General features: G+C 35.7%; 1 protein-coding gene across 1 annotated transcript in view; it reads left to right on the top strand.

Moving 5' to 3' along the window:
• Nucleotides 1-602: 602 nt before the first annotated feature.
• LOC120633433 (thrombospondin type-1 domain-containing protein 4-like) overlaps nt 603-17467 on the top strand; it is a 31185-nt gene continuing 14320 nt past the window's right edge. Inside the window, exons 1-3 of the mRNA XM_039903641.1 lie at nt 603-646; nt 11310-11376; nt 12377-12492. Coding sequence (XP_039759575.1) covers nt 603-646; nt 11310-11376; nt 12377-12492 — 227 coding nt within the window. The remainder of the gene's footprint in view (nt 647-11309; nt 11377-12376; nt 12493-17467) is intronic.

The raw sequence follows: 17467 nt of genomic DNA, 5'->3' as shown, positions 1-17467 counted from the left end.
GTAAAATTGTTAAAAAATTTCATCCCATTTCCCGGAGGAAACTTATTGGTTATCGGGATAAAAAGTATCCTATATGTTGACCCGGTTATATCAACTACCACTATACCAAATTTTATTTAAGTCGGTTCAGTAGTTTTCACGTGATGCCCGGACAGACAGACATACAAAAATTAAATAAAAATCTGTTTTGGACTCATTACCGATTATAAAGCATCCCCCGGTCAAGATTTTCAAAATATATTAAATGTACAGAAATCTTCCAGTTACAGTTTTATTATAAGTATAGATTAAAAATTAAGATAAAACCTTAATTAAGAATCTTATTCATAAAGAATTTGTTATTTTTGCATTATTTTAATTTTAACAATTTGTTTCAGATAGTCCATCCATTGATAAGAGCGATTTTCGACCAGTCAAATGAAGATTATGGTCAATCGAGGAGTCACGTGAAACTGCCGTAGACAAGAATGATTGTGCTAATTTGTATTGACACATTGTATATAATAAATACATAATATTGATGTGCTCTATAGTCTGTGGATTTTAAAATGGACACATATAAGTTAATTTATAGTTATTATAAAAGTTAGTGTTGACGCGAAATGGAGAGACGAAAAGATTTCATGTGGAGAAAGCAACCTTTTTGGTGAGCATACATTTTTATTTTCTAATCTAACTTACTCGGTTTAGTGACTGGCAGATTCAACTAAGGGGACGATTCTGGGTTCGATTCCGGCTTAGGCCAATAATTTTGTAAAGGATACCTACGTACTCCTCTCCTCCTACAAACTGTTCTATTTGCAAACAAAATAAACGCTGAACGAAATTTAAGGATCTCGAGATCCTAAAATTTAGTTGCAATAAAATCTTTAGGTATGATTTTGGCGAACTAAAACACTGGCACTGTCGACTGCCAATGCCACGGGGAGCGCGCTAAGCGCAAGTTCCCGCTAAAGGGCACGATATCACACTAAGTGTCATAAGAGCCGTTCGATAGATGCTATCCAAGCAGATTGTGCGACGCGCCAGCCCGTGCAGTACAGAGAGGATACCTGAGCCTAACAGTTAGAAATCGATATGCTGTAAATGATGAAGTCACCATCATCATCTTGATGCTATATTTAATACTGTGCTAGATTTTTCCTTCGCAAAAAACCGGTTAAGTGACATTTAAATTCACTTCAAACTATCTATAAAAAAAAGCAAATATATTATGTAATTTGTACGGGACACCCTCGTAAATATATAATTTATTCTGTTATTTAGTGTTTGTTGTTATAGCGGCAACAGAAGTACATTATCTGTTAAAATAAGATGGTTAATGAGATACAGCTTAGTGACAGACGGATAGACAGACAGACCGCCAGATAGCGGATTCTTAATAATAAGGCCCGTACCCTTTGGTTACGGAACGCTAACAATCACGGCCAGCGACATCTTTATAAAAGCGACATCTTTATATAAAATGAGTGATACAGAAATGTAATAAACAAATCAATAATAATAACATGCAGTAAATAATCTCTGAAATGTATTAGACTAACCAAAATGTCTAACAAAGAAATCTTCAATTCATTGACCACTACAAAACACACTTTTCCTTTCGATATTTTACGCGGAGAAAGTGTGTTGCTAAAGTAAAATATATGTTATTACATTCAGTAAATGTTTTTGTTGCTTGGTGAATTTACGACTTTGCTGATGGTATGAGGGTACCCGCAACCTAATTCGGTGTATGTTGTTTTTAGGTCATTGCAAAATAATGGTCTGTTGCTACCATTCTTATATTTGGTATAGTATATTTAACGTAATTTTTTTCTCTTCTCTCCGTATTTTATAATTAGTCTGACAGGTTGCCAACCGGTTGCCATCATACAAAATACTTCAGGCTAATGCGTTTGTATGCCTCCTTTTTGCAAGTTTTGTATGTAGTGTAAGAAACTCGTTGGATTATGGGCAATAACTGCTTACAAAAGTCAATCTTAATTTATTTATCTATTTAGTATCAAAAGGAGTGCCAATATTATACTAAACTAGAAAATACTACCATTTTTTCTTTGGGAGAAAACGGTGAACGAAAACATCGTGAGGCTACCTGCATGAGAGTTCTCCATAATGTTCTCAAGGGCTTGTGAAGTCTACCAAACCTTAATTGCTGGCCATTTTTGGTAGACTATGGCCTAAATCCTTCTCATTCTGAGAGGAAACTCGTGCACTGTAGTGGGCCGTTAATAAGTCGTTGTTGATGATGATGATGATGATGATGATGATTGATGCTAATCACATCATGCATCTTCAAATAAAAACAAACATAAAAAAATTGTCAAATTCCGTGACTCATTAGATCCTGACCTGGTGACAATAGAACCAGCTTGAAATCATACTCTTTCAGACAACACAAATATTTTCAAATTCGGTTTCCAACATAATTGACGGAGAACTCGATGAACATGGAAAAAACTCCCTACAGTTGAACATAGATAATAGAGTTGACTTCTTTTTTTTAATGTCGCTATAAAGTAAAGGATCATATTAGAGTGCCTGTAGGAGACATTCATCAACCAACATAGGTAGGAATATACTAGTCACATTCGTTTATTTACTCAACAAGTGATTCTGTCGAAACGGTAAACTTTTTGTGCCCACTCGTAACTCCTTTGAGAGTAAAAGTAAACAGAAATTATATTCCCATTCATGAAGCACGTGCTTATTCAGGATTATAAAAATAAGACCAAGTGTAGTTTGTATAATATTATCTCGAGTGTAACGCGTGTGAATTGTGCATTCAATTTATGGTTTATCGTTTTTTTATCTGTCATAGAGCTCGACGGCAATAACACCTGATGAAAATTGATGATGTTGTTTGTATACTCATAATAGATTAATACAAATGTAGAATTGGTGGAAAGTGGAAGTTGACGTAATCAAAATTTCACCCGTATTTGGATACGTTACTATAAATTCTCACAGTACATACATCCGAACACAAACAAGGTAGGTTCCATCCATCACCTTATTGAAAGTAGGAAAACAGAATTCGTTATTCCTGTAATTTCTCTAGCCGGCTCTGATGGCTGGATTCAGCCTTGGGAAGCTTCGATCTTGGCTAGCTTCCACCCTATCGATAAAGACAACCAGCTTTGCAAATTATCGTTCCTGAACGATGCCGCGTTATGCTCTATTAGGGGCTTAAGATAACATGCCATAATGATAAATTGTACTCTCTTAATATGTATTTTTATCTCTGTAACTACTTTTTTTTCTTTGGTGTACAATAAAAGTGTATTCATTCATTCATTCATTCATTCATGCCAAATCAGATCTACGTATGGTAATTATAACACTAATAGCTGTTGTTCTCGTTCTTCATCACCGTTTATAATGGTTTATTTTTATAAATCCCATGGAAACCATTAGTATCCTGAGATAAAATACTAATTATGCCTATGTCACTCTCCGTCTTTTAAACTAACTTTAAGCAAAAAAAAACAAGTTGTTCAGAGCGAGCGTTGCTGTAGAGCGTGAAGCAAGAACAAACACACAAATAAACACACTTTCGCTTTTATAATATTGTTAAGGATTACCGGCCATCTAAAGGGCACGGGTCTCCACTTAGAATATATATGTTCCTCCGAAAAGCGGAAGCTATAAATTTTATTAATAGAAAATCTCTAGTAGATACCTACATAGCGATATCTTAAATACATACTGAAAAACTTACTTTAAGAATTGCTTACATAAATCAAATCTTATCAGCTACAAGTACGTTATCCTCAGTTAAAATATGGTGGATTAGTTTGTTAATCTATTCAATAAAAACAGGCCAAGTGCGTGTTACAAACATAACGTACAGTTCTGTACCCATATTATAAAAACAAAAATCCGGACCGTTAAAAATTTGGAATTATAAGAACCAGAGTTATTTTTCGGTTAACCTAAAAATAAAACAAGAACGTTAAAAAATTAACGCAGTCGGAACCTCTTGCCCCGGTAGGTTTGCACAGGGTTTTTGACCCGGCTGGGTGACATAAAGCAGGTTAATGGCGTCAGAAAGAAAAAACACGGATCATATAATAATTTAGGGTAGGCCGTGCTTTTATGCATGTGTGACGTTTACGCCACTGCCCTTACAAGTTGACTTCAATCTCACCAGCTGGTAAGTGATGATGCAGTCTAAGATGGTAACCGGTTATCACAGTTATTATAACCCCTAATCGGTTTCTACGCGACATAGTAACGCTTAAACGTTTTGCGGTAAGTCTTTGCCGGTCGGGTGGTAACTAGTAACTGATTGCCATCATCTCACTACCGTGTAATTCTTATGTACGCATCAAAAGTGCCACCTATTGGCCTACTTGAATAAAGATATTTTTGACTTTGACTTTGACTTTGACTAGCTACGGCCAACGCTGGACTAAATTTAAAAATTACTTATGTATAAAACCCTTATCACCTATGTATATATGTAAGACACCTGCGGGAAGAAGAGGGGTGGTGGCAATTGTATTCTGATCTGTCTGCCCCAAAGCAGCAGTCATCATCATCATCATCACTTCAACCGATTGAAGTCCACTGCTGGACATACTCGTAGGTCCAGCAGTGGACTTCAAGACTTGTAGAGTATTCCAAAATCCTAGGTCCTGGGCCGTTTGTTTCCAGCGGCTCCCAGCGACTCGTTTGATGTCATCTGTCTACCTCGTTGGAGGCCAACCAACACTGCGTTTACCTGTGCGGGGTCGCCATTCCAAAACCTTGGAACCCCAACGTCCAAGCAGCAGTCAGTCGGCAGATAAAATAATACTTCGAGATACGAGTATTACTATATACTACTTCATCCATTTAATGAAGTATCGGTGATCTTAATGCTAAAAATAAAATCTAGACTGCTTAGGGTCAAGATGTGGCCTCGAAGTCGGCCCCATCGTCTAACGGAGATCTTGAAGCGGCGTACAAAACACTGCAGAAAGACAACAATGCTATTTTCTAAGCAAGTAGTCTCGTATTTACCGTAAACTGAAATCCCTACCATGCCTACTATAAAATTATAACATTATAAATGTGTGTTTCTCAATAGATAGTTTAAGACTGAAATGGGCTTTACTTTTAACTCTGTGTCCTGAGATCCTGTAGGATCGAGAGTCATTATATTTTTTTAAATTTAATTATACTGCAATCTGTTTGTTATGTGGTTTGTTGGCTTTTGTCACTAAGCCAATTTTGACCAAGCACGGAGTACATGGGAAACTTTCATTCCGGTAGCGGCAAACACAGCAAAATCCTACGGGATTTATAAAACAGTAGGGTAGGGAGCAGTGATAGCCTATTGGGTGAGACTTCGGCTTACCACCACTGCCTTTTCGGAGTTATCTGCGTTTTAAATTTAAGCAATTAAAATATCACTTGCTTTCATCGGTGAAGGAAAATATCGTGAGGAAACCTGTATGCCTTTTGACGGCCGACTGGCGCAGTGGGCAGCGACCCTGCTTTCTGAGTCCTAGGTCGTGGGTTCGATTCCCACAACTGGAAAATGTTTGTGTGTATATTATAATAGTGTTTATCTGTATATTATAAGTATTTATGTGTATTATATCATAAAAATTTTCAACAGCTTTCTTAGTACCCATAACACAAGCTACGCTTACTTTGGGGCTAGATGGCGATGTGTGTATTGTCGTAGTATATTTATTTATTTATTTCTATTAATCCCTGAGAGTTCTCCTTAACGTTCTCTGAGGTCTACCAATCCGCACTTGGCCAGCGCGGCCTAAACCCTTTTCATTCTGAGAGAAGACCCTGCGCCCTGTAGTGGGCGAGTAATGGGTTTATGTTGATGATGATGAGGTAAGGTAAAGCCGAGAGAAGGTAAAGATAGCAATTGTTAAGTATTTAAAAGAATAATATTTAAACATTACAGTATCATGTGAGAAAAAAAATCCATCTGGGAAAAAAACACTACGCAGAACGTCAAGACAAACTTTTAACAGGCAATAAAGATAAAATGAATATATGCACAAATGTGTATCAAGGGCGAGAGGCATAAAAATAACTGCGATCAGCACTTAATAAAGCACTTAAGATATTCATTAGGCGCACCAGAGTAGTGTTGTGTATTGCATGCATTCAAATTGAGTCTGTAAACGCAGTTCTTCTTTTTATTGTGAGTCGATAAAATATATCAGGCTAAATGAGGCGAGGCGTATCGTGTATTCACATATAATATTATGTAGAAGTCTTCTTCATTCAAATGGCTCCAGTTTTTTATTGTTATTTCATTTATTACACTTCATTGTACCCCAAACCAAAGTTTAACAACAATAAATTGACATATATTAGGCAGGTAAAACAGGCGGCCTTATCGCTAACAAGCGATTTCTATCCAGGCAACCTATCACAAAAACAAGAGAAAAGTTTCGGGATTATAGGTAAGGAATAGAAATACGAAAAGTAAACCCAAATAACAATAGATTTAACCATTAAGGAACATCACCTAATACATGACTCTCTATGTCTTATGTTTTGAAAGAAACAGCACATTAAAAAACAATTTATTGATAAATCTTTCGACAACTAACCAGGCTGATGCCTATTCGAGGCTATTACAGCGCCATTTAGGTAGGATATATCACAAAATAGATCCGCAAATTATCAGCATCATCATTCTCATCTTACTACGGGGCACAGGCCTTCTGTATTAAGGGAGAGAGAGACTCAGAGCGTAAAACCTCTTCACTGTTCTAATGCGGAGGGTTTTAACGAATTTTATAACATTAATAACTGAAACTGAGCCATTAAGCAGAATAATACCTAACAAACCTTGTACGATCTAAACTCTCGTGATCTGCCATCGAAACAGGTACGAAGTACTCAAAAATGGTGGAGTTTTCTCATTGATTGTTGCGATCGAAATCAAGGAACTGCCTCATTTAAACCAACAACACTAGTCGTACTCCAAAGTCATTGGATCGGTTTAATGCGCACGTTTCGGGTGCATCGCAGCTTGTCGAATATGTATCGTTAGCAGTTCAAACATCTAATGGAGTTGTCAGATTGCGCAAGTCGCTGAGAACTGCGTGGGTCTGATTATTAGGGTTGCCACAAACAACAAACCTTTTAATTTTAATAACGTACCTTTACTACAAAATACGAATAACTGTTTGCTCGTTAGTGAGCAGCATCATAGGATAAGCAATAACGCTTTTTATGTAAATAGTCTATGGGTTCCTTAATATCCGTACTTCACGGATACACTTTTGCATTGATAACATTACGTCGCCATTTGTTAGATTGCCCTTCTTTCACAATTCAACTTTTGCAATACAACCATACCATATAGGTCAGATTTATTTTAAAAAAATGCATGTTTTTAGTGCGAAAGGCGTTTGAATATCACGTATACGTATCTTTTACTCATATCAGAATACCGCTGTTAGATGACAACCTTAATAAAGTAAACAAACCGTGAAAGTAAGTAAATAGGATAAACAAAGAAACTTTTATGGTCTGGCACCTCAGGGCTCATTTTTAAAATAGGAGCATACTTTATAATAACACATAATTAAGAAATATTGTCGTTTTTTGGTGGGATTCATTACAAATAATTTCTTATAACTAACTAAAATGCAGAAGCGTCATTTTAATGCTGGTACAGACATCACTCAGGCAGAGAGTGTTATAGAGGTTGCACCTACTTGTTTTAATATTAAGTTGTTATTATTTTGCAAAATTGTGTGAACGAGTTGCTTGTTACTTGTTCAGCGGTGATTCCTCAATGCTTCGTAAAGTTTTTTCCTTTACAAACTTTCATTCTTTGCCCGCCTGCCCACGCTATTCGTATATAGGCGTTCTGACTTTTTTATTTTCGATATTATGTTAAATAGAATGATTTTTAAAATCCAGATAAGTTTAATTAAGATATAATTGAATCCTGAATTTTATGGATGCTTTTCGGAAAATAATTTTTCAACAAAAATCTAAATTGGTCAGTAAAACTTTTTTTAATAAACAACTAGACTTTGGTAGTTCCGACGACATGTAAAGTCTGATGTAAGTGGTTAGAGCTCATTACATTCTTCGTGAGAGCCGTAAATTGTATGTACAACGGTCGGACTGACAAATTGTTTGTGGATACGATAAATAGCGGCCGTTTTCTATCGCTAAACAGATAATTCGAAATTGGATCACGTTTCACGTGGGGTACGTTCTTTTTGTACTAAAAGGCGGCTAAAATGCCCTTAACGAGTTAAAAACAACAGTGGCTTTATTAGTGGACACAATGCATGTGGAGGGAATATATTAGTAGGAACCTAACTACCTATTTACTGTGTTTTCTTTCAAGCGAAATTATGACAGTATTTTGCGGTATAAGGTTGCCTAAGTCTGCCTACAAATCAATTAATCATGGAAATAAAATAGTGAAAAAATATTGTATAGGGCCATATTGTTCTATTTATTTTAATGTTTTCTGTTGACTTTTGAAATCTACTTGAAAGATACTCAATCCTTGAATTCGGGGTTTGTGTTATGTTTATCCACTAATACACCGCCAAAGTGGTAATATCCACTTTGGGGTGTTTTAGTTCCAAGTTCGATTATCGGCACACATCTCTTACTTTTCGAAGTTATTTGTATTTAAAATATCCTGCATGCCTGAGAGTTCTCCACAATGCTCTCAATGGCGTGTGAAGTCTACCAATCCGCATTTTGCCAGATTGGTGGACTATTTAACTCAAATGGTTCCCACGGGCCGACGGCTTTTTACAAATCTTAGGCTGCCTACTTTTCATTCCAGGGAACCATTTGTTTTCCTGGAATGAAAAGTAGGTAGCCTATATCACTCGACATCCTTTCCACTAACTCTATGCCCAAATCAAGTTGAATTGTCGCTTAGTTAGGGCGCAAAGGAAAAACAAACAATTACTTTGGGTACTATTTTACTAATTATCTTAAGTAGGTACCCATATTATACAGGGCAAGTTCTATTCTTATATGCTCGAGTACGAAATATTTAAATTAATCTTGGCGCAATCATTTTAATACAAGAAACCAAAACGCTTTAATCCGTTTTATTTTAATGTAACCGGTTGATAAAATCTTTATGGAGTCTTTAGTAGGTATAATTTGTAACGTGAAAATGGACTAAGTGTCTTGAACATGCCATCGTTTTTGTAAAAAGCGATTCTATATATAAATAAATAAACAAAAACCTAAACCCTTCTTATTTTGAGAAGAGACAGATGCCTTGCAGTTGGCTGATAATGGGTCGATCGATGATGATGAAACCCCCAAAGAAGGCCAACTTCGTCGCATGTTAAGGGTCTCCTAGATCTCCTAATAACACGACTCAGCTATTGTTTAAGCTACTATAATATTGTAATTATAATAATAAAATAATAATAATTCACTGGCAGCCAAGATGCAGAAAGTGGTGATGCTGGACTCGGCTAGGACAATCCGCCGATTCCTAAGCCTGTCGCCCTGACCCCCGGCCGTCTGGTCTCCCCTTTTTTTTTTTTATATATTAGGAGGGGAAAATCCTCATGGACATCCCTATGGATAGTGCCGGACTCCTACCGACTAAAAACCCCTCCTGCCTTCTAAACGTTAGTGTACCTGCCATTTGGCCTACCACTAACGTCGTTGTCCTACCTTCCTTCTCTTTCGTCCCTTTCCTTTACTTTTATTATCTCTTCCATGTATTTTTTTATAGATTCCCATTTCTCTGATGCCTCTAGCATTACGGAGGTTAGGTTTTCTGTCTTTATTTCACTTCCTATTTCCTTCTTCACATTCTCCCTTTCTTCTTCAAATCGTGGGCAGTGAAACAGGGTATGTTCTGCATCTTCACATGGGTGTTCACAATACATGCAATCACTATATCTGGTCCCCCCTGCCGGGGCGTAATCCTCCGCCCGGTGCAAATATGTATTTATGTAACGTATATTTAAGTGTATTAATCTCTATGTATCTAAGTAAGTATATTAATGTTGTTTTGGCTCATTTTATGTATTTATTTTGTACACGGGCGTGAGAGTAAATCTCGAATAATAATAAAATTTTATTTCAGGCATAGCTCATATACATCTAAAAAAAATGACATAAAAAAAAGCACAAATTAAATTAAAAATAATAAAAATAAAATAATAATTAAAATAATTAAAAATAATGAAATAAGATGGCTAAAATGGCTTTGTAAGTCTATATTATATAGTCTATTTGACGGCCGAATGGCGCAGTGGGCAGCGACCCTGCTTTCTGAGTCCTTGGCCGTAAATTCGATTCCCACAACTGGAAAATTGTTTGTGGCTAAACATGATTATTTTTCAGTGTCTGGGTGTTTATCTGTATTTTATAAGTATTTATGTGTATTATATTCATAAAAATATTCATCAGCTATCTCAGTACCCATAACACAAGCTACGCTTACTTTGGGGCTAGATGGCGAAGTGTGTATTTTCGTAGTATATTTATTTATTACTTATATGTTTTTGCAAAGCATTACAACCCTATGGATAATTATTGTTATTTACTAACGTAATTAACAAAGTGATCGAGACAAATCGGTAACTTTGATCGTCTAATTTTACTACAACTGCCATCTGATTTATGTGATGAGTAACACTCACGATTGACTATGAATAATTAGTGTAACTATATTATTATAAATTTGACGGCCGATTGGCGCGGTGGCCAGTGACCCGGTTTTCTGGGTCCAAGGCTGCGGGTTCGATTCCTACAACTAGGAAATGGGAAATATGCCTCGGGAAAATAAATGCACGTGTAATAAGTGTAGAATTCCAATAGCCATTTTTAGGTTATTATCACTAAAATGTGATTATTAGATATAGCCCGCAGGTCTATATTAAAGTGGCATAGTGGCTTAAGCTCTAAATCCTTATCTACTTGCTGAGAGCTGTAGTTTTAAGTGGAAGTTTATAGGTAGGTTCCGGGTTCGATCCCCGGAAGGGGCAATTTCTAATTTTTTAATTTTTTTAAGTCTGGTGAGAGGCTTCGGCCGTAGATAGATACACTGCTACTGACAAAGACTTTCCGGTACAATGTCCGGTACTCCCTAACAGGTTAGCCCGCTACGATCTTAGATCGCACTTCCCACAAGGTGAGATCGCAGTCAAGGGCTAACTTATAGTTGAATAAAAATAAGAGTGCTTTGGACTAAATTGCTCAGCTGTGGGACTTTCGTACGTTAGAGATAATAATGACAAACTTTTGATAAAATTGAATTCCGTCCATAAGCATGTTAAGAAGCAGTTGGAGCATTCTCGTATGTTATATTTAAATTATTTTCATTACAGGTTGCTTGTCGTTATGCAGCAGATTATATTGACAACAGCTGCAAACGTGACCACAGATTCACCACAGGTGAGATTGAAAACTTAAAAGAAAAAAAACTAAGCACAAATGCAACAGTAACCTATGTTTTCCTAACATAGCTACATATAAAAAAGCTGCTATGTTGTTAAGCTAAACACGAATAAACCTTATTAATAAACGTGGCGTCGAAATATGTAGGTATGAACCGTTTTGTCACCATTCAACTGGAAGTGCCTTTTCAACTGTCAACTTTTCAAGTGTCAACGCGTCAAAAAAACTGCACGACTATTCCGACGTTATGCCACGTTTAATAAAAAGTAGGAAATAGTTCTATATGGTGCTACTGCACCATATAGAACTATTTCCATTCTATATGAAGCACTACACAATATTGGCGCTCCAAAAAAAACAGTTCTTGTATTTCAACCCCTTTGAAATTTCAACTTTATCTATTGTTCATAGGAGTAATAATTATATTATATTATATACTCTGTGAAAATTTCAACTCTGTACTTATTTCGGTATATTAGATACAACCTTCAGACAGACGGATGAACAGTGAAAGCAGAGGCTGGCACCGGGACCCTATCCCGTTGCCACCCCTTGCCGAATCCGAAAAGCATCTTATTGAGAACCTCTGCCTATTTACTATTAAGTGTTTTAATAACCGAAAGCACTACAAAATGTAACAAATTTAGATTTGATCGATTTATTGTCACATAGTCTATGAAAAATGGTGATAGTCTAGTTGGTAAGACTTCGGATTCCCTTTTGGGCACCTGTAACTTTTCAGTTATGTGCGTTTTAAGCAATTTAATTTCATTAGCTTTAACGGTGCAGGAAACTTGCATGCCTGAGAGTTCTCTATAATGTTCTCAATGGCGTGAGAAGTCTACCAATCCCCGCATGGCCGGCATGGTACCTTGTAGTCCGACGGAAATGGGTTGATATTGATGATTTACAATTCTTTCAATTTTTACAATTCATAAGGAATATTTTTTTTTAAATGATGGACTAAAAATCAAAGATTTTTGAACTTTAATTTCAGGGATCAGAAGATGCAACAAGAGAGCTATTCGCCTGGAGTTCTTGGGGCACCTGGAGCCCTTGTTCCAGAACTTGCAGCGGCGGTGTATCAGTGCAAGAAAGGCAGTGTTTATCCAGGTATAATCTACTAAATGAAGCGGCGATAGCGCAGAGGGTAGGAGCTCGACTTCACTTTCGGGGGGCCAAGGTCGAATCCCATCACGGACCTGTTTTATAAGTTATGTACGTTTTAAGTAATTAACTTGCTTCGACGGTGAAAGAAAATATCGTGAGGAAACCTGCATGCCTGAGAGTTCTCCATAACGTTCTCGAGGGCGCGGCGCGGCGTGTGAAGTCTACAAACTAGACTACGGCCTAAACCCTTCGTATTCTGAGAGTGGACCAGTATACTGTAGTGGGCCGGTAATGGGTTGATGACGATGAATCCACTAAATGAATCTTAGGCTCTTTACGCTGTTCTAATGTGGGTTGGCGGGCTGAATAACTAATATTTTCATCTTAGTGACATCCACCGACACCAATTTCAATTTCAATTGCAATTTATTCAGCACAATACATAATGATACGGTTGATTATATAATGTAACGTATGCACACACAGTATGGGCGCTGCCACTGTTAAAATCAAATATGTCTGAATTTCAAAAACGTAAGTAAGACATGGTATATTAGAGAAACTGATTTTATTGGGGATGCATCGGCAGTTGAACGGGGCTCGGGTGGACAACGCTGATTTACTGGCTCCCCAAAAACCCACCCCGAGAATGGAACGTGGGACCTCGTGATCAGTTGTCTAACAACATGCCAAGAGGTGGAATTGTAACAACACAACTGAGCGGAACATTTCTACAAAACAAAACACACTAAAGCGATATATTTCAAATAAATAATGTAGAATTAAGTACAGTCGAGTACTATCCAAATACCCCGTGCATGACCAAAACTTATATTTATTTATTTTTTGAAGAAACAATTACTTAACTAAAATAGATTAAAATAAGATTTTTCTGTTTTGTAGTTATACTTCTTTTGGCGTGTTAGGGAAAAATGATGAGAGCAAATTTTTACGATGCGCGCGCACACCGTCCCAAAAAACCGACACCCTGAAGTTAGCTATAAGGTTTGACAGTGTACACTTTGAATTGTCAAAGTCTGCGGGCTCATTCCGGTAATATAATTGATTCAAGTGTACGAAAATCTCAAATTTTAATGTTGAGTGAAACTTGGTTTTCCGATAACTAACTGTCTATTAGTGTTGCAAAAATTATGTTTATTATGTCAATTTCTTTAGTTATGTAGAAATATTTTTAACTTTATTTAACTAGATAGTGCTTTATAATAAACTTTCAATGAATGAGATACATTTTTTATATTGTTAGTTTAGTTTTTTTTTTACAAACGTAGAATAAGGCGAAAGGAAAAATTTTCAAAAAGATTTTTATTTTATTACGCCAAAGTATAACTTCTAACGCCTGTACATAAGTACACACACGTTTTTAAATTCGTTTTAGATTATTTTTTTTAAAAAAGAACTAATTTATATAATTATTACTGAGTTCGAAGGCCACATACGAAGTATTTTTTTTTCCAAATAAAATTATTGGACTGTTCTTAAACTCTGTAACCAGTGATAGCCTACCTGCAGCGGTAAATAATATCTAACAATAAATCTTTTATTCGAGAAAAAAACAACACATAAGAATCAACTTATAGAGTACCTACACGCTACACAAAAACATATCAAAGAGAACATAAACAATAAAAAACAGATCCTAAAATTAGGTAATTTAATAAAGTTAAATAAACTATAAACAAACAAATTGAGTAGAATATAGAATAGGTTAGACTTCCTCGGACCTTTGGACTTCTCTTTAGGGCGTGGGCTGACCCAGTGTGACGCCCGGCATATACCTCTAACTTTTTGCAGTTATATGCGTTTTTAATTTAAGCGATTACATATATATATATATATATATATATTAACGGTAAAGGAAAACATCGTGAGGCAACTTGCATGCCTGACAGTTCTTCATAATGTTCTCAAAGGCGTGTGAGGTCTACCAATCCGAACTTAGTCACCGTGACTACCATTCTCATTTTGAGGGCAGACCGCCCATTACTCGGCAAGTAAACGGGTTGATAATAAAGAAGTGTCCATTCAAAATTTGTGAAAATTAAACTTGTTTTAAGCAGGCGTTGTCGGACGTATAAAAGCACTAAGAAAACATTTTAACTAAAATGTATGCATTACTAAACAAGGCGCTGCTAACACACTTAAGGCGTGTTGTGGTGGATAGAACAAAATTCGTTAACACCGTACATTTACATACCCATTATGGCAATTCTCTTTTAACGGATTACACCTTCAATCTGGAGATTACCATCTTAAGTATGCACCTTACATTGTACATGACAAAACACACACAAATTTATAGCTAGTGCCGTTATCAAATGCAATTATGACGTGATCATAAAATTAAGCAATTAAATTTAATGCAATTAGTTTTGTATCTATACTTTTTAACGGGAATCGATAAAATCGCCACGCCCTATTATTAAAGTTAGATCTGCATTCTGCCATTTATCTTTATTAGGTTAATTGAAATTATTATGCCCACTGCTTCACCTGTTCTCCGAATTACCCAATTCGTAACCCTAGCATAGTATTTTTAACAGAATACCTACCTAAGAATTATTCTCCCCATCCGAGAAGCGAACCCAGGACATTGTGATTCATATATGAATACGTTAGCCATTATTGATTAGTTATAGATATAAAGTAAAAATATATATCAGTTTCCAAGATGCAAGCTTAGATAGCTTTTTTAATATATTTCTAACTGAATTAATTTGCCAACATTGGTGCAGTTTTTGAGCCAAATTGAGGTAACAAAAAAACAAACACACTTTCAATTACGGTTTTTTTACAAATGCCCCAGGAGCTGTTAGTTTTCCCGGGATATCAGTTACTTATGTGCTATTCCAAATTTGAATCCATCATTATGGCAATTTTGTGTGTGCAGCCGTTCTGGCTTGATTGATTTACAAAAGTCTATAAATTCGCATTAATCAAAGTAGTCATACTTATTTCGAAGTATGGCTAGGTAGTAGGTTTCTCGGTATAAGCAATATCCTAGGTATTACTTAAAATACCTTAGTAACAGGTTATAAAAGAATTGCGCTTTCTAAAACTTTCTAGGGATAAAAAATTTGCCTTGCACTGCCCAATTCAGAAAAGTCTTTATGCAAAAAAATCAACTCACTCTAATGACGGTGATAAAAAAAACTTCTAAATGTACTTTTTTATTGAGGATGTAACCGAAATGGGTTTATTATTATTATAACCATCATCTTAATCTATTAAAAAGTACATGCAAACTGTCTCATAAAAGATAGGGATATAAAGCTTTGACCTACCACACTAAAGGATTCGGGTTGGCGTACTGCTACCTATATAGGTACCTACAAAATTGTACATTTATAAATTAACTAACCCAGCACTTATAAAACAGAATATTATACCAGAGGATTATTCCGAAGAACACTGCGATTTTGCTTAATTATATCTGCATTCATATTTTTAAGCATTTAATAACCTTTAAATATTATAATGATATTATTAGATGGAGTTGTGTTGAGTTTAAATTTTGCTTTAAGTACAGCTTTACTCGGGTTAAAAGGTTAAATATGGTGTGCGACATAAGCGTAAGGTTTCCAACTTTACACCTTGCACTTCTTAAAGTAAAGTTCATAATAGATTGAATACAATATATGCGGTCGATCGTTCATTGAACCAAGTAAAAAGCTTTCTCAGTAGACCTTATTGTCTCAAAAATAAAACAGCGATTACATTAACAATGCACATGTCTCTTGCGTTTAAGGGTACGCTGGCCGGAGATTTGAGTCATGGGTGAGTGCAAAATAAAAAGTGTTAAAGTATGATTTCCCTCGCATTAGTGAACTAAAACTAAATTAATAATGGCTAGTGAAACTATATTTAAAACTACTTATGCAAGTTTAAATAGAAATATGTCACCCCTAAAGTGCCCTTGTAGGAGTTTATCGTTCCCGGATTTTTTTTATAGGTGTGGGGACATCAGGAATAATTTTAAAAAGCGATGTATTTCATATTTTTTATAATTTTTTGCTCATGCACATTTTTGTAAATAATATAATCCACTAAGTAAACACTAACAATATAATCTTCGAGCATTTTTAAATTAGCTTTTTAGTCTCCAGCTCCAAGTTTTTGATTTAAATTTTCATTCTTTGAATAACTTGCAATTTTTCTGTAAAAATAACTTTAGCACTTAACCTTTTCATCATACTAAAACATTTTCGTATCCTTAGCGATCCATAAATAAATAAAAGTTACAGGAAGATTAACAAAGTAAAAAAAAATACTACAAAGAGACCGAGAGAAAGAGAGAGGTAGAAAATTGTAAGAAATGCTAGGTTAAGCATAAGTCAGGAGTTTAAGATACTTTTCAACAGGTAAAAAAATAAGAAATAAACTTGAGCTTTTTGTGCATTACTAATATTATATTGTTTACCAGTGATTTAATGCTTGACCAACTGGGATACTTAAAATGATGCATCCAGATTTTCGATAAGAGTAAGTTTTAGTATTAGAAAATGAATGAATGGCGCAACCTTAACACTTTTTTATCTCATAAAAGGTGTTTAGCGTTAACCTTCCAACAGGTTGTTTGGGCTCTGATTGCAGTAATCGTGATTGACACGCATGACTCTCATGTAGCTAATGAGGTTGCAATTACTGTCGATTATAGTCGGCAATTGTTTAATACACCTTACAACGTGGCGCCGTATAAAGGCTTGTGCATAATCTCGTACTATATGCATACTTTATAATATTATGTATGCGAATGACTTTGTTTGTTTGTTCTTCTTTCACGCAGCATGAGCAATGATTTGCGGCAAAGACATACTTCGTGAGTGCCATAGGATTTTAAAATGCACAGTTTTTATGGGTCTAAAATTCCCTTATGCATCAACAAATGTCTAAATTCAAATTCAAAATTCAAATTCAAATCGTTTATTTGCAGATTGGTTTTACATTGTTGGTAGATAAA

Source organism: Pararge aegeria, chromosome 21, assembly GCF_905163445.1.
Source record: "Pararge aegeria chromosome 21, ilParAegt1.1, whole genome shotgun sequence".
Taxonomy (NCBI): domain Eukaryota; kingdom Metazoa; phylum Arthropoda; class Insecta; order Lepidoptera; family Nymphalidae; genus Pararge; species Pararge aegeria.
The sequence above is the reverse complement of the archived record's forward strand: the minus strand, read 5'-3'. Positions and strand labels throughout refer to the sequence as shown.